At 54.2% G+C, this 20917-nt stretch overlaps 1 protein-coding gene across 1 annotated transcript in view; it reads right to left on the bottom strand.

The window, feature by feature from the left end:
* Positions 1-20129, bottom strand: part of LOC129201297 (electroneutral sodium bicarbonate exchanger 1-like) — a 31404-nt gene extending 11275 nt beyond the window's left edge. Inside the window, exons 1-15 of the mRNA XM_054812419.1 lie at positions 20087-20129; positions 19204-19310; positions 18633-18782; positions 18287-18441; positions 17768-17915; positions 17129-17266; positions 16521-16697; positions 16072-16227; positions 14928-15029; positions 14421-14523; positions 10288-10490; positions 9544-10167; positions 9039-9138; positions 864-1073; positions 413-547 (exon numbers count right to left, since the gene is read on the bottom strand). Of these exons, the coding sequence (XP_054668394.1) occupies positions 413-547; positions 864-1073; positions 9039-9138; positions 9544-10167; positions 10288-10490; positions 14421-14523; positions 14928-15029; positions 16072-16227; positions 16521-16697; positions 17129-17266; positions 17768-17915; positions 18287-18441; positions 18633-18782; positions 19204-19310; positions 20087-20129 (2551 nt within the window). The remainder of the gene's footprint in view (positions 1-412; positions 548-863; positions 1074-9038; positions 9139-9543; positions 10168-10287; positions 10491-14420; positions 14524-14927; positions 15030-16071; positions 16228-16520; positions 16698-17128; positions 17267-17767; positions 17916-18286; positions 18442-18632; positions 18783-19203; positions 19311-20086) is intronic.
* Positions 20130-20917: the final 788 nt, after the last annotated feature.

The following is a 20917-nucleotide window of genomic DNA, read 5'->3' as shown; positions in this document are numbered from 1 at the left end:
ATAGGCAAAGCGGGCATCGATCGGCACCATAAACATCGGGCTGGCCCCTCTGCCCTGGCTCTGTCCAGGCTTGCACAGAGCCCCAGAGAAGGAGAAGCATCTAATCCACCTCTGCATAAGCATGGGCACCTTCCCTTCCCCACAGTTCCATTTTTAAAGCCAGGATCCCTCTGAGGAAGGCAAGCCTAAATCCTTTATGCATTTAACTGTCTTAAAAAAATAAAAAAATAAAAATAAAAAAAAAAGAGAAGAAAGAGGAAAGTTTGGGAAAAGAGAGAGGGTCCTGCTAAATGATGCCGCTTTCCCTCGGAAGAACAGCAAGCCACTCAAACCGGCACGGGGACCTGCTTGCAGAAGACCCCAGCACCCACGTAGCCCCGAGGAGTTCAGTGAACGCTGCGGCGGGACTTACAGTGGTAGCCCTGCTCCGTCGGGGCAGAGTCCTTCTCCCGTTCCCGTTCCCGATGCTTCTGGCTGTGGGGACGGTGATGCCGGTGGCTTTGCCTCACCAGCGGCATCCGCACGCCCACGTACAGGGTCCGGTGGCCTGCGAAAAAGCGGCGTTTGCATCGTTCTCGATACCGCGGAGACGCTTGACGCAGATGCCGCAATTAAATCAGTGCAGCCACCCCAGGAGGAAACACCAACTTCTCTTAATTTTCTTTTAACTGGATCCCTGAACGTCACAGACCTGCCCTTTTTTCCCAAGCCTATTTTACTCAAACTTTGCAACGAGAGAGCAACAACAAGTGATGGTTCCCGATCATCTAAAATGCCAAGCAAGGGACGTCGCAGGGACTTTGTGCGACAGGAAAAGGCGCTGGGCTGGCGGCTCCTCTACCGGGATCTCAGCAGAGACTCACCTTCCAACTCCTCCTTCTCATAGTGAATATTGACGACGTTGCTCGTTCTTCCTTGGTCAATCGCTGCCTCTTCGTCATCTCCCTGTTTAGAAAGGAGAAGGGAAAAGTTGCGCAGAGCTCCCTTACGTCCTCCCGGCCATCGTCCACCCCCGCGTCCACCCAAATCCACGAGCATCACGCCTCCGCGTGCCTCCTCCTCCAGGCACAGCCCTAAAAGCACGGACTTGGAGGAGGTTTCTCTTCCCATAACCCAATAAAACAGCCCGTAGCATCGTTCAAACACAAAAAAAAAAACCCAAAAAAACCCTCCAAGATTCGCACCCAGTTGCTCGATTTCTGAAACCGAAGTTTGAAGAAGAGCAAAATACCAAGAAAACTTGGGGACCTGGCAGGGCTGTTGGACGAAATTCAAGAAGCAAGAGCTACACCGTGCACTGGGAAACAGCCCAAAAGAACCAAACCCATAATTTAAAAGAAAACTTCAAACACTGCGCTGGCATATGCTGCCCGTCGTACTAATGATGATGCATTAATCACAAAGACTTACTTAAAAAAAAAAAAAAAACAAACCCAAAGCCAGAGAATAAATAACTTGTTACGATTTAAGATGCAAACACTAACGTGAAATCTGCTTTTTATCCCCCAAATTTCTGCTTCGACTGAACAGCATCACCTGCCACCGCGCGGCAGCGATGCTCGGGAAAGGCACCGGTTAATTTAACGAACAAGAGGAAGAAACGCTCCTGTCTGGAAACGAGTTTGCTGGTCCCCGAGTATTAATTTCAGAGCCGACCTGTTGCTAACTCCCCGCCAGCTCCCGGGACTCGCCCACGTAACCCGGCAGCCGGATTATCACGCACCCGTGGCTTTCCTGTCCTCTCTCCGATGACGGCCTCCGCCACCCTCCGTCCCCTCTTAGCAAAAATGCATCCTGCTCCCCTTTGGTTTTGCCAAAAAAAAAAAAAAAAATCCCCCAAAAAACCAACCCCAAGAAACTCCAAACCCCAAGCCGGGAAAAGGTATGGGATGAAAGGGCTTAATAAAATCGCTTTAAATTGCAATTTAAAAAAAAAAAATCGCTGTTTAAAGAAAAAATTGCGGTTTCAAAAAAAAAATCGCAGTTTTAAAAAAGAAAAAATCGCAATTTAAACGAAATCACAAGCTCGAGCGCATTAGGTGGGTGTTGGAGTGGGAATACACGGGGCGGTTTGGGAGTCAAACACCCCGCGGGTGACACAGGAAAGTCTCCGTCTCTCTTAGAAACCGTTTTGCCCCCGTACTCCGACCAACGACGCTGAACCTGCCGCCGGGAGCCCTCCCCGGCACAAAGCATCTCCCCCCTCCGCATCCCTCTGCGCTCCGGGGAAATGCCGACGGGATTTCGGGGAGAGGTTTCCAACTGTTTGGGGCGGGGTGGGGGGGCATCGGGGACGTTGGGCCCCTCGGCAGAGCCCCTACCTGTAACTCTTCCAGCAGCGTCATTTTGTAACCCTCGTCCTGGCTCATCCTGACGTCGGTCAGCGGTTTTGGGGTTTTGGGGATCAATCAAGGGGGGTTAGACCCCCCCCAGGACACCGCAGTAACCCTCACCGAGAGGAGCTCAGTGTCGCCCGCTGTGTACCAACTCCAGGTACACAAAAAGTGACCGTTTCTTGGAATCGGAATCTTGGGCATGGGCGGTTATTTAAAGCCACGCAACCCCAAAACTCATCCTGCTTGGAAAACTTAGTGGATGGGGAGAAACCAGCTCTGTTTTGAACCAAACCTACCCGGAGGAGAGAAATGGGGTGTAAACGCCGGGGCGAAAGGCATAAGCGGCGTTTTGGTGTGTTTCACAGCACAAGCTGCCAACATACGAGTGAGGCGCAAACCCTTGGGAAAATACCCGTTACGGGGCGGCTCAGATCCCCCGCTGCTTTTATATTATTAAGTTTTAAAGCTTCAGGAGGAAACGTAGGAGGAAACGGGACAAGTGGGGACCTCCGGGTCCATGGCGAGATGCTCCGAGCATCTCATCGCCCTTCCCCGGCCACCACAGCATCCCCAAAATCGCAGCGAGCCTCACACGGAGATGCCACCAAAGAATTTAAACCAGAGCACTGAAAGTGCGTGGTGATAGGCAAACAAAAGCCAAAGTTTCAGCAAATGAGGGGGGGGTGGGGGGTGGCATTTTACTCCCCCTGAAGTGCTAAGGCATCCAGCAAAGATAAAAAATGTACAACTCTAATTAATCTTTGAGTCTGCCGCTTCTTCCTCCTCACGGGGAGGACTCCTCTCATCGTTCCCCTGCTCCTACATGGAGCCTCTCCCACGGGCTACAGTCCTTCACGAACTGCTCCAGCGTGGTCTCTCCCACGGGGTGCAGACCTTCAGGAGCAAACTGCTCCAGCGTGGGTCCCCCACAGGGTCACAAGTCCTGCCAGCAAACCTGCTCTGGCGTGGGCTCCTCTCTCCATGGGTCCACAGGTCCTGCCAGCAACTTGATCCAGTGTGGGCTTCCCACGGGCCACGGCCTCCTTCAGGTCCCTCCACCTGCTCCGGCGTGGGGTCCTCCACGGGCTGCAGGGGGAATCTCTACACCCCCTCATCCTTCCTCCACGGGCTGCAGGTGGAATCTCTGCACCCCCTCATCCTTCCTCCATGGGCTGCAGGGGGAATCTCTGCACCCCCTCATCCTTCCTCCATGGGCTGCAGGGGGAATCTCTACACCCCCTCATCCTTCCTCCATGGGCTGCAGGGGGAATCTCTGCACCCCCTCATCCTTCCTCCATGGGCTGCAGGGGGAATCTCTGCACCCCCTCATCCTTCCTCCATGGGCTGCAGGGGGAATCTCTGCACCCCCTCATCCTTCCTCCATGGGCTGCAGGGGGACAGCCTGCTTCACCATGGCCTTCACCATGGGCTGCAGGGGGATCTCTGCTCCGGTGCCTGGAGCACCTCCTGCCCCTCCTTCTGCACTGACCTGGGTGTCTGCAGAGTTTCTTACAGCTTCTCACTCCTCTCTCCCGCTGCAAAAGCTCTCTCTAACTGGTTTTTTTTTCCTTCTTAAATATGTTATCACAGAGGCGCTGATTGGCTCGGCCTTGGCCAGGGGCGGGTCCATCTTGGAGCCGGCTGCCATTGGCTCTGTCAGACACAGGGGAAGCTTCTGGCAGCTTCTCACAGAAGCCACCCCTGTAGCCCCCCCTGCTACCAAAACCTTGCCACACAAACCCAACACAAGAGTTTATAATTTGGATATGAAAAATGTATAGTACATGCATTGTAAAATTTAAATATCTGAGAATTACATACTATCTGCACATATAACATTCAAAGGTTTATCTCAAGGAATCGTTAGGACTGCCTTTTTAACAATCATGCACAGATCTTAGTGGATTTCTTTCATGTTACTACAAAAAACACATGGCAACATCATAATCATTGCTCGCAATTTACACAAAGCTCTCATTTCCCCAAGGTGTTAAATTCAAACATGTTTATTCTGAGCACCCTTTCCATATACTTTCTAAAACAGGGAATCAAGAAAGTAGGCCAAAACTGCTTTGCCCTGCAAAGAATTAAGCTTAACCTAAAAACAGGCCCTGAACCTCACAGTACTATATCATCTTCAAACCTCCTCCTTGCCCCTCTCCAATTTGTAGGCTTCATATTTTTCAGTAGTGGCACAAACACCCGCACAGTTAATTCAAGCCAAATGACAATATATTTGGTTTTCTTCATTATCTTTTGAGACAGGTCAAGAGTATTCTGTAGAGCCCTCCATTAGAACAACTCTTCTAAAATACCTGATTACCATCTTTATACTACATGCACTTTCAGCCACACTGACTAACAAACTCCAAATGACACCCAGTGCTTTTGGGTAGGAGCTGGAGCTCCCAGTGTTCCATCCCATTGCTCTGGTTATGTGATGGGCCACCCTGTGTCATCTCCAGTCAGTATAATTAACCACTAAACTATTCAACACTCTTACTAAGAGGACAATGGCTATCATTTCAGTATGACTAACCTTGTAAAGAGAAGCCCCATTCTCTGTATATTTGACAAAGAGAGAATTCCCATCCTTCAAATCTGTTTCTGCTCTTTACAAGCAGAGCCAATGCTCTGAAGAGCAGAAACAAAAGCCAGAAGAGGAAACAGAAGTAAACTTGCAGACATGCTTGAGAGTGGCCTAAAAACATCTACTCTGGTATCCAGTAGCTGAAGATTAGACCTTTTGGTTACTAAATCCTCTCTCTGTGTTGCATTTACTTCTCTCCTGCTCTGTTGCAATCAATGACTGCATTTTTAATACAAAAGCAGATAACAATACGGGACGTGATGAGCATGAATGAAAACATAGAGGATGTTTTTCGTGTTTGACCAGATTAAAAAAACCTTCAAGACCTCAAGAGGACCTTCTGCCTCATGTCACCCTAAAACGAGCAGGTCTGCTATCCATATATGTGCCTAACAAGGACAATATTTCTGATATCTCTGGAGAGAAAGAAATTAGCTGTGCAACCTCAGACAGTAACTTCTTTCACAAAAATAGCTGCTTAGCCACATCAGACAAAGAATCTGCCACCTCAAATGCAAATCCCTCAGATTAGAGAAACAAACAAACCACAAAACCAAACCAACAATAAAACAGAAGATCCTCAGACTACAAAGCATCCCCATCCAAACATTTAACATCTTTTACAATATTTTACATTTTTAGCAACAGGGCAAAGGGCCTGGTCACGTCTGGAATTTTTCTTAGCAAAGTGCAAGTAAGCAGTGTACTTGTCAGGATAGTGAGTACAGGCAGTCAACCTCCTCTGAGGCCTCTGTAGTAGACCCTTAACGTAGTCGTATATCCTAGAAGAGATTCGACAATTTTCTGCTTTCCCTCACTGATGCTTCAGGGAAGGTTTCATGAAACAGGTGAGCTAATTAAGAACAGCTCAATGATTCCAAAAAGCAAGCGCCATTTCTTATACGAACCTGTACCTAATATAACCCCTGACTGAAAAGATTCCATTTATTAGTCTAATTACAGATTATTTACTAATCTGTGGTCAACTTTAGACAGACTCTGCAGGGTCATGAAAGTTGTCCTCAGGAAGTGTGCAACAAGGTCTCTAATTTGCAGTCACCAAAGATCAGCTTCCTCCCATCAGGAGACCTTGCTGTGCCTGGAGCTCTGCATCACCTGGGAATGATGCAAGCCTGATGACAACTTGTCATTTGGTGCTCCAGACATTCCAGCTGCATTATTCTCTTTACAATGACTCCTCTAAGCCAGAAGAGAGTAATCACTGCAAGGGGTTGCCAGAGATGGAAAAGGAAACTGGATACAGTGTTGACATGAGAGTATCTACAAACAGAAATAACCAGGGGTACCTAAGAAGTGAGCTCCTTGGAACAGAACTAGAGACTCTTAAAATCAAGTATTACTTCAAAGAATGAACGAGGCAAGTAAGATTGCACTGCTCTTTCAAAAAGAAGAGGAAAAAACCCCACCAGACGGCTAGTATGAAGAAAGAGCACTTGTGGGCTAATAACAGCTCCTATTACACCCAAAGCTCAGCACTGCATTACTTCCCTAAGCAGAGGCGCACAGAGAAGCCATTCTAAAGCTACAATTAGACAATCACATTGGGTTGAAGCGGGTACCGCAATGTAAATGTTACAATTACACTAACATGAAAATTAATCACCAGCACATTACTGGCAAATTATTAGCATGCACAAATCCTTCTGAATTTCCCAGCTTTGAATTTTAGACTGGGCACACAGCTTAGTTAAAAGAATCTGCTTGACTGAACAGATTTTAAAGTCTCCGAAGGATATGTCTTACACCAAATTACAATATCAATGCTGCTGCTTCTCATTATGTTTTCAAATGAAATATGGCTTCGCAATTTAATGTAAACACGAGAAATGTTTTCACTGTGAAAAAACCCCTCAGTATTTCACCAAGATACGCAAGTGCTACACTACATGAATGTGTAAGCATTAAAAAATAATACAGCAGACGTTATTTCAGTGGACAGACTTTTTTAAAGTTACTTTTTTTAAACAACACAAATTTCTAACAGTCTCCTGTTTAACTGCTCCACTCATTTTTCTACCCTTCACTGCTCAGTAACAGCTTCTTCCATAGGCTTTAAAAACAATAATTCAACGAGCTTCAAGGTCTTCATCTTTCCCCCATTGTCAACTTGCTGCACAGCTATTATTCACATAGCTGAAGATACTAACCAAGATTGCAATCTGAATCACAGTCTGTTAACAGCGCAACTTATCTCAACGTTGACTCACGTTTACATTAGTGACAAGAAGCATAATATGCAATTGTTTTTACATCATTCCTATTCTTCTACTATTCAAAGAACATCCAACAAACCTCCGGAGCCTTGAGAGAAGATGGAAACAGAGGCTGTTCCCTGTGAATCCTACTAAAAATCCACAAGGATATCTAAGCAGATTAAAACCCTCAAAACTAAGCAGTAAAACTCATTTCTAACCAGATGATGGGTAAGACAATCATGCGAGAGCACCACTCTGCCTCTTGGAAAAGCAGAAAGGTTGATCTTCTGAAAACAAGGCCTTGTTTCTCAGCTTGATTGTAAACACCATGAAGTTTCCTGTTTATACCACCTCCCATAAGGTGGGAGATCTAAACATAGCATCTAAAAGGAACACCGCTGGCTTCCTCTTAGTTTCTCTTTCACCCTCTTCTTCACCCACCCTACCCCTAACAAAGCATGAGGAAGAAGCCACATCAGTGATCAAGGCAGCAACCTTCAACTGAAACCATGCCAGTAACAGCCATAGCATCATAAATACATAGTACCTTCACATGCCAAACAGCACAACTTAGAATACCATTTGAAGAGGGTTTTCTTCTCCTATGGCTTTTGTTTGTATGGGGGGTTTTTTTTAATGGCACCTAAGCGACAAATAGCTTCAAAAAAAGGCAAGAAAAAGAGACTTTTCCTGCCTTTACAGACCTGCACAGAGCTTGAGTCATACTTGCATCTTTCACATTTGGATCTGTAGTCAGGCTCCTGATGAGAACTGTAATCATCTGTAATGGTCTGTGCTGCACAAGACTTGCCAGTGCAACAGAAGGTTCGAATGAAGGATCTGTAATAGTTGAATATGACAAAGTGTAAGAAACTAAAAAGAAAACCCCATAGAAAAAATAGGCTTTATCTTCTCTCCTACGACTTCACTATAATTGCAAAGTTTTGAGACAAGTCTGTCCTCCATCTAACGTTCTATCATTACAAAGCAAAACGAAATTGAAAAGCGTCAACGGATGAAGGCGCTGAATTACAAACGCCTTTCATTCACCTAATATCCGTGCAAGAAAGTGACAATCTGCCAACTTCCTCCTCCATCATCAACAGAACTGAGAAGTGGGGGTTTTTTTAATCTAAAAAGCACCACCATACAATTGTTTATCATACTTGATGTTAAGGATCCAACACAGCTGATAATTCCCACATCCTATCTCAACAACTGCCTGCTAACCATGCCAGTTATAGCAATATATAATGTTATAACGTTAAGTTGCCCAGCTGCCTCAACAGCAAAGGCGCTTTCCAATCTGAGCTAATACAGTCCTTCACAGATTTTTTTGAGGTCAGAAAGGACCTGTTTACAATCGCATCGACATTACTCAGACAGCAAATCCTTCTTATGATACCCACGTTTTGTATCTTCTTTACATATATATCCCAGTTTCGTAGACTAAACAGTTCCAAGACCTAAGCTACCCCTCTGGAGGGAGCAAGAGGAAGAGCAGCTTTTGGTATTGAATTGTACTTTTTCCTAACAGGACACTCCAACTCTGCTCCAGTATATCATTTAAAGCGTTGCAACAGGAGTTTTTCCAAAAACCATGCTGCTCTGCAGGTAAATAAATCACCATTTCCCCTGTAGCTCTTCTCGGGCGGGGGTTGGGGAGAAGAGAAGAAAAGGCTTTGCTTTCTCCATGGCCAAAAAGTTGCTTTTCAGTATCTGGGCAGGAAGCAACAGTTCCAAGGCAATGTCTGCAAAGCGACCGATGCTAGCAGTATAACTTTTCCTTTCTGTTGGCAAACCTGTCGCTCTCCTCAAGCCCCCACGTTACTCTACACCCCTCCCACCACCACCACCACCAGCCCTCGGCCGCGTTTCCCGGTGGGCGGTACTCACCGGCGGTGGAGATGACAGCGAAGAGTTCCTGCAGGGAGGGCAGCAGCGTGTCGGGCTCGGCCTTCCAGACGCTCCGCAGCAGCCCGCTGACCTGTGTCACCTGCGAGACGGAGAGGTGCAGCTCGGCCTCCCGGCTGCCCTGGCTCGGGAATGGTTTTACTCCTCCTTGGCAACAACTACAATATGGCCTGAATTAGTGGCCTCAGCCTCCTCCACGAGCTTCTTCAGCAAGATGTGAGGGGACCAGGTTGGGCAGTGGGTGCTCACATAACAGGAGCCCTCTTCATCTGCAGCCACTTGAGCCTGAAGCTCCTCAGCAGCCTTCTGTCAGAAGTCATCCTGCTCGGCCCGTGCCAGCAAAGCTCCAGCAGGCTCTCCCATTTCTCCAGCTCTCTGCTGAGGGAACGACGTCCTACACAGTTCCTCAGGGGAGCTTTAGATGTGCAGTGGCACTCGAGCATTGATCAGCTGATGGATGCTCTGCAGTTTCCTGGCTCTCTCTTGCAGCTGCTTGCTTAAGGAGATGCAGCTTAGCGCTCTTCTGCTTGAGCTTCTCCACCTCCTCCCGCACTTCAGGAGAGCTTCCCTTCCTCAGAAGACAGTTCTCCTCTTGAAGGGCACGGCACCGCCTCTCCAGGTCTTTCAGGGCGCTCTGGAGGCAGGCGTTCTGCTCCAGCAGCCTGCTATGACTGCTCCCAAGCAGCCAGTCCTCCTGATTCTCTGATTCGGTCTGAACGCCCACCTCTGCCACAGACCGCCCGCTGCCGGCACTTCCTTGTGGCGGGGAGTGCAAGCTGTGCGGCGCCAAGTCTTGCCCCACAGCCTCGAGCAAAACCTCCACGCCGCTTCCTTCCTCCTGGAGGCCAGCGTGGCAGGAGGGAGATGCCGTGAGGCTCTCCAAAGAGCAGGGCCCGATGGTCCCAGTGTCCAGGAGGGTCTGCAGGTGCTGGCAGGCCGTAGCCTTGGCCCTGGCCTCCTTGCAGGAAGCAGGCTGCTGGCCCTTGAACTGCTCCAAGATGTAATTATGGAAGAGTCTCCTCTGTTGCAGCAGTTCGTCTTGCAGGCGGAGGATGCGGGCAGCCTGCTCGCCATTGGTGTCCCAGCGCAGCTTGCCGAGGACGTCCTGGAGCTTCCCGCGGGCCCGGCTGCTGCTCCAGGCTCTTCTCACCACCTCCTTGGCCAGCTGCTGCTGCAGGTCCCGTGCATGACAGATGGTGTCGCCACGCTGCTGCTGCAGCATCCCCTGCACCTCGCGCAGCTCAGCCTCCTTTGAGCGCAGCAGCTGGCGGATCTGCGCCGCCCGCTGCTGCTGGTTCAGCTCCCGCAGCCGCTGGAGCTCCCCTGCCTGCTGCTGCTCCCATTTGGAGTGCAGCCGTTCGGCCAGGAGCCGCTGCTCCCGCTCCCTCTCAGCAGCTGCTGCCTCCCTTGACCACGCAGGTGTGTAGACCGCATCTGCAATGAGCCAAGGGTGGGCGAGTATGGCCTTAGATACGTGTCTTGGTGCTGAGCTCACCAAGGAGGGCTGGGGACACGGTGGCCTTGTAAGGTGTGTCCTGGTGCTGAGCTCACCAAGGAGGGCTGTGCTGATCACCAAGGATCCGCGTGTTCCTTGAGACAGTGTTTGATATGCACACAGTACTAAAAGGTTGTGAAGGTGAATGGGCATGAAAGAAACAGGAAAACTGCCCGTCCAGTGGAGCTCTGCAGGAGGATGGAGCTGTACATGGCAGGAGCTGATACAAGTGGGATTAGCACGGAGAAAAGGTTTTGTAAGGAAGGCTGTTGTGCCAGGGAGTTCCCTGACTTCACCCAGCTACAGAAACCGGGACGAGGCAGTGTGCTGAAGTGATGGGGGGAAGGGTCCTGGGGTAAAAGAGTGTAGATGACAGAAGGTTGGAGAGATTTGGGTGGCAGAGATTTGAGGTAGTCCTTTCAAGGGCTGAGCAGGCTGAGATTTGGTGCCAAGGAAGAATAAAGCTGCTCTCAAGGATGTTTTGGAATTAGTGTTACTATCACTGGTAACAGCAACAGGACAGTGCTGTAAGGGTGAGGCGTGGTGGACGCCTTGCTTATGAGGATGTGATGAGAGATGTGTCAGAAGCCTTGCTGAAGTCAAGGTAGACAACATCCATTGCTCTCCCTTCATCCACCTACCCAATCGTGCCATCATAAAAGGCTGTCAGATTGGTCAGGCAGGATTTCCCCTTGGTGAATCCATGTTGACCACTCCAGATAAGACAGGTAGACTCCCTTCCAAAAGTATACAGCAGTACAGCTGCATTTTTCAGCCATTTTGTGACATTAGGATTGCATTTGCACAGTCCCCATGCAAAATGCTTGGGGTAGAATTTGCTGAAGCGTTACAGCTTGTTGAATTCTGCTCCCACTGAAGAAAGACCCCCACTAATTTCAGCGGCAGCAGAATTTGGACAATTTGGAAAGCTTTGCGAAAAACATTGCCTCTCATTTGAGAACGTTCAAATTCTCCCTTATTATACCGGAGGATTTGAAACAGCTTTCATGTTACAGGGTTCTTCAGGTGTTTTTATAGGAGAAGAACTGGCTGAAGTGAGGACTTGACAAGAGAAGGACAATGGAAGGAGTCAGTGGGCACTGACCCACTGATTTTCCACTGAGGAGAAGGAAAACATTGGATTTTGGTTGTTCGGATGAGCTGCATCCAACCTTTCTCTTTTTCCTTGGAAGAGCTGAATGTTTCCTGTCAAAGGTAATAGGACTGCCTCCTGCTATGTCCCTCCAGAACATGTGGGTGGGCAGGGGGGGAGAGGGAGACGGGGGCAGAGGGGTGGAAGGGGGAAGAGGGGCCCCAAGCCTGGGCCAGGGGCTGCTCAGCCTCAGGACCTCCCTGGGCCTGTCTGCCAGGGAGCCCGCCTTCCTCTCACACTGGGCTTCGCCGGCATAGGTCGGGAGGGCTGTCAGTCTCCTCCACTGCGGTGATGCTGCCCTGGATTGATCCCCTGGGCTGTCACTCTGCCCTGGTTCGGGGCCTGTCCCTCCCTGTGGTGCTGCTCTCACTGATTGGCTGTCTGAGGGGTCACTCCCCCACAGTGCCCGCCCTTCCCTCTGGTGATCTTTCCTCTGATTGGTTGCCTGGCACTTCCCCCTTGCTCCTCCCATCAAACAATGGGTCAGACAGTTCATCAATCAAGGGACTTGGGCGGGCGTTGCCAGGCGACTCGCTCTGCCTTGAGGGTTTAGGCCCTAAGAATGAAACTGTGGGCGCTCACAAAAGGCTGTGGGTAATAAAAGACAGGTTTGGGCCCTAAAAATGAGCATTTTGGCCCTGGAAAGGAGGCGTTGGGCACTGAGAAGGGTGGGCTACATGCTACGAACGATGCTGTGGACCCTGGAAACCAGGGGAACCTCTTGGTTACGACGTGAGCTGGCTTTGGTGCCCAGTAACTGCCCGCAACAGAGCACCTCTGCTGTCCTGAGTGAGCACCGTAACAGATGGAGCCCAAAGTCACGGGCTAAATGAACTCGGTGGGCGTTTTTGGGTGTTTTACGGACATTTTACAGGGGTGGTCCATAGACAAAGGGAATGCTATCTGTGAGTTTTATCAAAGCCTGGGAAGGGGAGTGGTGGTTAATGAGGATGGATGGGATGGTGTGGGACCTGAGCCGGACGTAAATGGTATGGAATAAGGGGTGGAGAAGGGACGGTCGTGGTTTAACCCCAGCCAGGAACTAAGCACCACACAGCCGGGAGAATCAGAAGGGAAAAAGGGAGAAAACTCGTGGGTTGAGATCAAGACAGTTTAATGATTGAAATAAAAATTAAAAAATAAAAATAGTGATAAGAAGGAAAATAACAAAGCAAGAGAAAGAAAACCCAAGAAAGGCAAGTGATGCAAACGAAAACAATTGCTCACCACCAACCGACCGATGCCCAGCCAGACCCCGAGCAGTGCCCCCCGCCAACCTCCCCCCCAGTTTTATTGCTGAGCATGATGTCATGCGGTGTGAAATATCCCTTTGGCCATGGGGGTCAGCTGTCCCAGCCATGTCCCCTCCCAACTCCTTGTCCACCACCACCTACTCGCTGGTGGGGTGGTGGAGAAGCAGAAGATGCCGTGACACTGCACAAGCACTGCTCAGCAGTGACTCAATCATCCCTGGGTGATCAGCGCTGTTTCCAGCACAAATCCAACACACAGCCCCATACTCGCTACTGTGCCAAAAGTCAACTCTGCCCCAGCCAAAGCCAGCACAGCTCCCCAGCACAAGAGAGGATTTTGATGCCAGGACAAATGAGGGCTTGCCAGCTTGGCAGAGCGCAGCTGCCTTTTCGCGTCCTCAGGTGTCCCGGCAGGGGCAGGCTGGGCTAAAGCTTCTCCCCTCCTCCCCTCCGCATGTTGTGGTCTGGCAGGGCAGCTGGGGCTTTGTTGCAAGCACACCCTGGGTCGAGGCGTGCTGTCCTGCAGGCAGCAGCAGAGACCAGGCATGGCACTGTCTGCTCGGCACACTCAGGGGGGTCCCCATGGGAAGGACAGCATGGGACTGGGCTTTTTGTTCCAGCTTTACTAATAAAAAAGAAAAAAATATTCAAATGCAGCCGTGTTTGAGAGGACAACTTCATCTCTCCAAGGCTCAGCAGCAGCACAGCGACCGCAGGCTCCATCGTGCTGTTGGCACCTCATTTGACAGGATGAAGATGGTCTGAGTTGCCAGACAGCTGACCGAGGGATCGGTGTCTTTCGCCAAGGGCAGGAGGGCTGCAACAAAAGGAAACAGAGCAGGCATGAACCCCCACTGCCTGCCTCTGGAGACCCCCAGGAGTCCCCTCCAGAGCATGCCAGCCCCAGCCATCTCTTGCCCTGGCCAGGAGGAGCAGGGGAGACAACCTGAGCAGCTGGAAGCTGCTGCTCAGGAATGCCCCATGTGCACATTCCCTTGCCCCTGAAGTGTTTTCCTGGAGCAGGGCCCGGCGTGGCAGCACCCTGCCCAGGCTCTGTCCCCTGCCCCACCAGCCCCGGCCAGCACAGCACTGTCCCTACTCACCGTTGCAGACATCCCACAGCTTCTCCGAGCTTCGTTTCCTCAGGTGCTGTGCAGCAAGCCCTAGGCACAGAGCTCCTGTCAGACCTCCCACTCCCCAGCACGCTCCCAGCAGTAGCAGGGCCCCCAACCCTGCCAGTGCAGCTGCACACCCTCCTCCCCCACAGCAGGGCTGACCCCTGGGAAGGACAGTACCCGAAAGTGGTGGGACTGAGCAGGGCTCCCAGCAAGCCAGCCTGCGTGGTGGGCCCTCCTGGAGGCAAGCGGGGCTCTGGCAGCCACAGGGCTGCCCCTTGCTGCCAGTGCAGTGGAGGGGACTGGGGCGTGGCTGACAGAAGAGGGACCCTGGGGGCTGTGGCTCACCCATGAACCTGACGGCCGCCTCTCGCAAGCTGGCCTGAGCGTCCTTCAGGTACGGCTGGCTCTGGCACACGTATTCTCCCACCCTGCTCCTGTCGCGCTGTAGCTGGAGAGAGCACAAAGGCACGGGGCTGATACAGACCCTCCCCAGCCATCCGGACCAGTCCCTCCTCCCAGTGCCCTCCTTCCCTCCCCCACAGCAGCCCTGTGGGGCTGAGGTTCAGAGAGAGCCGCAGGCACAGAGGGCCTGGGGGTGCCAAGACCCCTCTGTCCCACTGCCAGGGCTCACACAGGGTGCCAGGATCTTGTCTGGCACCCTGGGGGCAGGGAGGGGAGAGGGGCCTGGAGAAGAGCCCTTGGGGGGGTCTGTGCTTGAAGGCAGGGAAGGAGGATGCAGCTCCAGGCTGCGGGCTCTGGGCTGGAGAAGGGCAGGTGAGGCCCAGCTGCACAGCCGTCCCCACGGGCACGTGGGGCAGCCCTTGGCCCTGGGGCTTGGGGGCTTGTACTCACCAAGAACTCTGCAATCAGGTGTGTCTGACATGTCTCGGCCAGGTAGCTGAGCCTCCTCCACCCCAGGAACTGTGCGCAGGTGAGGAAGGCGTCCTTCGAGGCCTGCAGAGAAGCAGAGGCTGGGAGATGGCACCACAGCAACCTGGCATCTTCCTTCTCTTGGCCAGGCTCCGAGCTGTTCCCAGCCCTTTATGGGAAGAGGCAGCGGCGGGCAGAATCTGAACGGGGTTCAGTGCCCAGGGCAGGGACACGGGGCAGCCACCACCTCAGGTATCTCATGCTGCCAACCAGCAGAATAGAGATCCTGGAGAGCTGCTGAGCTGCTGCCAGGGATGGGGGCAGACTGAAGGGCAAAGGTGGTGTGGGCCCACAGCTGTAGGCAGCGAGGGCTGGAGTCCCTGAGACACTGGGGCAGGACGGAGCCAGCAGCACATCCCACGGGCTTTCCCCAGCAGGACGCCTGGCTCCCGGCTCTTTCACGCCCAGGCTCCAGACTGGGATGCAGAGCCAGTCCCCTTCTGGCTGCATCTCCCTTCCCACCACTCTCCCTGCCCCAGGCTGGGAACGAGCTGGTTCTCCACCCTTCCTAAGTGCTGCACCTCTCTGCTCCCACCAAGTTCACTCGCCCAATGCAGGGGGACCTGGGTGAGCAGGGCTTTGTTCCTGGGGCTATCCTGCTCTCTGGGAGCTGGGGCGGTCCCCAGCCCAAACATCTGGAGGTCTCTTTGGCACAGCCCTGGGGGACAGGGATTGGGGCTCAAAGGCCTGGCCTCCGATACCTGCAGGGACAGCTGGGAAGCCTGTAGGGACGCGTGTGTTTGGTGGCCATGGGCTGCTGCTGAGCCCTGCTGGGAATTGTCTGTGCCAGGTTCTCCGTCCCTGCTCGTGCTGGCTGTGCAGGGACCCTTCCTCTGGGCTGTGCCAGGGGAGGGCTCAATGGGAAGAGCGGGGCTGGGAGAGGACCCCAGCTCCCCATCCACCTCTGCAGCAGGCAACAGGGGGGAAGGAGGGGACCTGAAGTGGGACCCTGAGGTGACACACCTTCCCAGCCTCTGACGTCCAGCAGCCCTTGCCTCTTATGGCCAGGCCACCGCTGTGGTGTCAGCACGCCCTTCCCCATGAGACTGGTCACTGGTCACTGTACCTTGGCCACGCTCTCCATCTGGTCGTTCATGTGGAGGAGCAGCGGCAGTAGCACCCTCTGCACTTTCTTCTTCATCTTTTTCTCATTTCTCCCCACCACAGTCTTCATCACATCTCCAAAGAGGCTGATGGAGAGCTCCCGCACCTGGCTGGACTCCTGGTAGGGAGGAGGACAGGGGGACTGCAGCAAGAGCCGCTACCTGCCCGCGCTGAGCAAGGGCGTTGGCATGGCTCATGTGAGGGGAGATGCTCCAGGGTCGGGTTCTGAACACAGGAGTTGTGGGCCAGATCTGCAGCTGCAGCTGAACAGCCACAGAGCCCTGAAAGGCCACGCAAGAGGAGCGAGGAGGGGAGCCCTGCCCAAGTGCTTCCCACAGGGCTGGGCTGAAGGGCAAGCTGTCTTTGCAGAACGCCCGTCTGTTAGAGCTCAGGCTCCCACCGCAGCCTTACGTCATCAAAGAGAGCCAGGAGCTTCTCTGCCAGCTGCAGAACGATGAGGTTGGCCTCCTTCCTGTTCATGTGGCCCATCACGTTCCTGCAGAACACCAGGGCCTTATTCTTGACATTGGTGTTGGCATCTGGCAGGGTCTCTATGATGTCTGGCAGCAGGACTGGTAGTTTTCTTGCCTGTATGAAAGACACAGTTTCCTTATTGTGAAGCAGGGAAAGACCACCCTGGCAAAAACGCAGCGGTCGCTGAGCACCAGCCTCCCGTCTGGCTTCCCAGGCGGCGGCACAGGAGTCACTGCAGCAGCTCCTGGCAGGCAGTGGCCACTGACAGGGATGCGGGGAGCGCACGAGGAAGGGAAGGGAGCGCAGGAGAGCAGTGTCCCCTGCTCAGCCAGCCCCGTTTCCGACTGGCCTGAAGGGGCAGATGGCTTGGTGAGCCTCTGTGCCTGGAGGGCTCCCCAGGCACCCACCAGCCCCCTCCATAGCAGGGAGGCTGACTTGAGCCGTCACGCCACATTCGGACTCCCAGCCAAGGCCAAACCGCGCCATTAGCCACTGCCGCAGGCCCTGGCTGCCAACGTGGCTCCACTTGACTGTGCCTCACTCACCGCCTCAGGTGTCTTTGAAAGCGTGATGAGGCCCCTGAGCACCAGCGAGAGCATCACTGGGCTTGGATGCCTCAGGAACCTTTGGGCTTTGTACAGGGCAGCAAACTCCTCACTGTCAATGTCAGCACAGACCAGCAGCTAAAACGAAGAGAGCAGTGAGAGACCAGCAGAGCCTGCAGGGCTCCCTCCACCGCGCCGGCACAAAGGAGGCACGAGATGCGGACGGCGGCAAGTGTCTCCTCTCCCCGGGCTTGAAGCCCCCTCAGCGTGTGCGGAGGCCGTGCCTCTGCCCCAGGCCCAGCAACTGGCCAGACTCTGGCTTCTGCCCCTTGCTCTGCCCCTGCCCCAGGTTTCCAGGCTGCAGAGCAGGGCAGGGGGATGCTGGCAGGGGGGTAGCAGAGTGCCGTCCAGGCAGGGGCAGGCTTCACGTTTTTTCACCGGGGCCAAAACAGCACGGGGCGGCCCCAAGTGTCGCGCAAGGGCTCTGGCTGCTGCCCGGCAGGTCCCTGCCGACCCTAAGGGCCTGTGTCCCGATGTACTGGAGGAGGTGGCCATTTGGAGGCAGACGGAAGGGGAGGGAGCCGTGCCTGTTTCCCTGGGGAGGCAGGCACAGCCCTGAAGGGGAGCATGGTCACTCACAGCCAAGGGATAGATGCAGGCGTCCTCCGCAGCACTGCTGAACACCTTGCGCAGCCGCTGGTCCTGGAGCACCCCGAGCAGCTCCGTCAAGACAGTCCACAAAGCCGAAGGCACGGAGGTCATCACCTCCCACATGGCCAGGGCAGCGCTGCAGAGCCAGAGCGCTCGGTCAGCAGGGCTGCCTCGGCCACTGCACCGTGCCCGGGCCAGCTCCTCCGGACCCAGGCTGTGCTGCAGCCCTGGCCCTGCCCAGCCCCCACATGGAGCGCACGGGGGCCCTGTCTGGGCAGGAGGATGGGGCTGAGGTGGCGTTCCCCATGGGGCAGAGAGGAGCGTGGTGGTGGGACTCTGGCTGCTGAGGGCCTGGCTGACCCACCGGGGCTGAGAAGCATGGTGGGATGGAGGGCCCTGCTCCTCAGGGATGTCCTGCAGTTTCCCGTTGGTCTGGCAGCCAGAGAGTCTCTGCCCCCCACCCTCTCCCCACAGGAAACAAGCCCTCTGGGCTGTCGGGGCTAATACCTGTCACATGTTGGAGAGATCTCCAACAGGCTCCTGACCGCTTCCCTGGGGCACCACTTGGTCAGTACGAGGAGGAGTGAGTCCAGGCTGCTCCGGGCTGGCTCCATGCAGATGCGCTCCACGTTGGTCTGGATGGACCTCATGATCTTTGGCACCTGGAGGGGACACAGGTGAGCATGGTGCTGCCACTGGAGTGCAACCATTTCCCCAGCTGCCGCTGAAACTGCTGCCCTTCCTGTCCCTCTCTGTTGCCTTGAGGTGCCCGAGAGAGCTGGGTTAGGGAAGGAGGGGAGAACAAGGCCAGGCACGGCTCACGGGCAGGGCAGTCCAGCCACAGGGCACCTACATCCGTCAGCCAGGACACAGGGTCTGTCACAGCCATGTCCAGGACGTCGCTGCCCATCTGCCTGTCACAGCTGTCGTCTGCTGTCAAGGCCTCGATGGCCACGAGGAGAACCTCTGTCATCTGATAAGGCTGGAGGTATTCTCCAAACACCTACGGGGGGAAAGAAGGGAGGGAAGACACGTCACACCGAGCACCCTGATGCTGCTGCTTGGCTGAGCAGCGTGAGCAGCTCTGGCAAGAGCCTGCAGGAAAGCTGGAAGCAGGGGCTGCAGCCTCTGCAGGGCAGAGGATGAGAGCAGAGGGTCCCCAGGGTGAGGGAGGAGGGTTGGCATCATGGGCACCATGTCTTGGTCCTAGAGGGAACCAGGGTTCTCTGGTGGCCAGGAGGGCTGGAGCTGCTGCTGGGACACTGGAGTGCCGGCCTCGCACGCTCCCTGCCTGGGGACAACGAGAACTCTCCCACCAGGGACAGTGAGGCCATGTCAACCCCACTGATTCTGGGTCCCTTGGCTCACAAAAGGCTCCCTCTGATGCCACGGACAAGAGTCCCAGCAAGGGGGGAGCTCATTACCGTGCCCATGCCGCTGCTGATGAGCGAAGCAACCGAGAAGGAGCTCTCAGAATCCCATTCCAGTTGGAGCTCTGGGTGCTCTGGATTCTCCTCTGGCAGTGTCTCACCTACATGGAGGGGAAACACAGAAGAGTCGGGAGGACACAGCATCTTTGCCAACAAACTTCCCAAACGGCAAAAAGAGCTTTCAGCTCGGCACGGCTGAGGAGGCAGGCTGCGCTGGGGCCGGCTCCCAGCCCCGAATAGCCCTGGCATTCACGCACCGCCGTGCCCCCAGCCCGTGGGAAACCTGCCGCCAGCGTGCCGAGGAAGCAGGATCCCGGCATCAAGCTGGTTGCACTCGCTGGCCCCGACCCTGCCCAGCCCCAGGGGACCCCTCACTCACAGGTCTGCAGCGGCCAGGCCATGGACACCTTGTAGGGCTCCGGCAGAAAGCTTCCTTCCTGGGGAGCCCCCACCTCCTCCCAGGCCACCATGGGGTGGCTGGGGGGTCTCCCTGCCATTCTGTAAAATGGAGGAAAGTTGGGGGGACAGGGGGGAGGCAGCTGAAGGGAAGCGCCTTGGCGCTGCGGGGCTGCCGGGGTCAGCAGGGAAAGATGTGGGCTGCTCTTGGGGTTTCCCTGCCAGCTCTGTGCTCCTTTCCTGTCCCGTCGTCGTCTTGTCAGACGCTGCAGGGCCGTGGCCACGCTGGTTATATATTGCACCGCGGGGTGTCACAGAGGGCAGGTCATAAAGGGCCCCACTGTGACCCGCTTCCCGGGCCAGGAGGGGCGGGGCATCCACTGCAGGGGGTAGGGACACAGCTCGCCAGTGGCCCATGGGTCCTCTCGGGGTGCTCCCAGGCCCCCATCTGTCCTTACATCTCCTCAGGACCTTCCTGTACCCGCCAGCTTGTCCCAGAGCCCTGCGTTCACACGCCCCGGCATGGCCCCACGGCCTCCCTGGGGGACCCCTGCTTCTCCCCCTCCAGGTAGGGCTCTCTTCACAGCTCTACAGTTTCTGGCATCTCACCGCTACCTCCTTTCCCCCCACGCTGAAAAGCTCTCTCAGCATCAGGAAGCAAAAGACATTTACGCCTGCTCCTCTCCTCCGACTGCTGTTTGGGGACACAAGTGTCCATGGGACGCTCACAGTGTGCATCGCTTGCCCCATGCTGCCAGAATATGGCATGTCTGTCCCACCTTGCTCCTCCCATGCAAATGCGATTGGCTGTCCTGGGTCTGCTGACTCCCCATAGACTTCTGGGCGGGCGTTGCCAGGCAACTCGCTCCGCCTTGAGGGTTTAGGCCCTAAGAATGAAACTGTGGGCCCTCACAAAAGGCTGTGGGTAATAAAAGACAGGTTTGGGCCCTAAAAATGAGCATTTTGGCCCTGGAAAGGAGGCATTGAGCACTGGAATAGATGCTACAACCAGCACTTTGGACCCTAGAAAGCAGGGAGGGGAGAGGGGCCTGGAGAGGAGCCCTTGGGGGGTCTGTGCTTGAAGGCAGGGAAGGAGGACGCAGCTCCAGGCTGTACTGGGAAGGATCAGGGGTTCCGGTTTGTACTGGGAGGGGCCCCAGTCGGTACTGGGAGTGGTTAAAGGGGTGCAGTTTGTACTGAGATGGTGCAGAGTCTGCACTGGGAGGGGTTAAAGGTGTAACCGATGTGTTTAACTTTTTTTTATCTCTGGTGATGGGATAGGTTGTGGACGGTCTCTGTAAACAAGGTGATG

The sequence above is a fragment of the Grus americana genome, unplaced genomic scaffold (genome assembly GCF_028858705.1).
Source record: "Grus americana isolate bGruAme1 unplaced genomic scaffold, bGruAme1.mat scaffold_91, whole genome shotgun sequence".
Taxonomy (NCBI): Eukaryota; Metazoa; Chordata; class Aves; order Gruiformes; family Gruidae; genus Grus; species Grus americana.
This window is presented reverse-complemented; position numbering and strand designations above follow the sequence as displayed.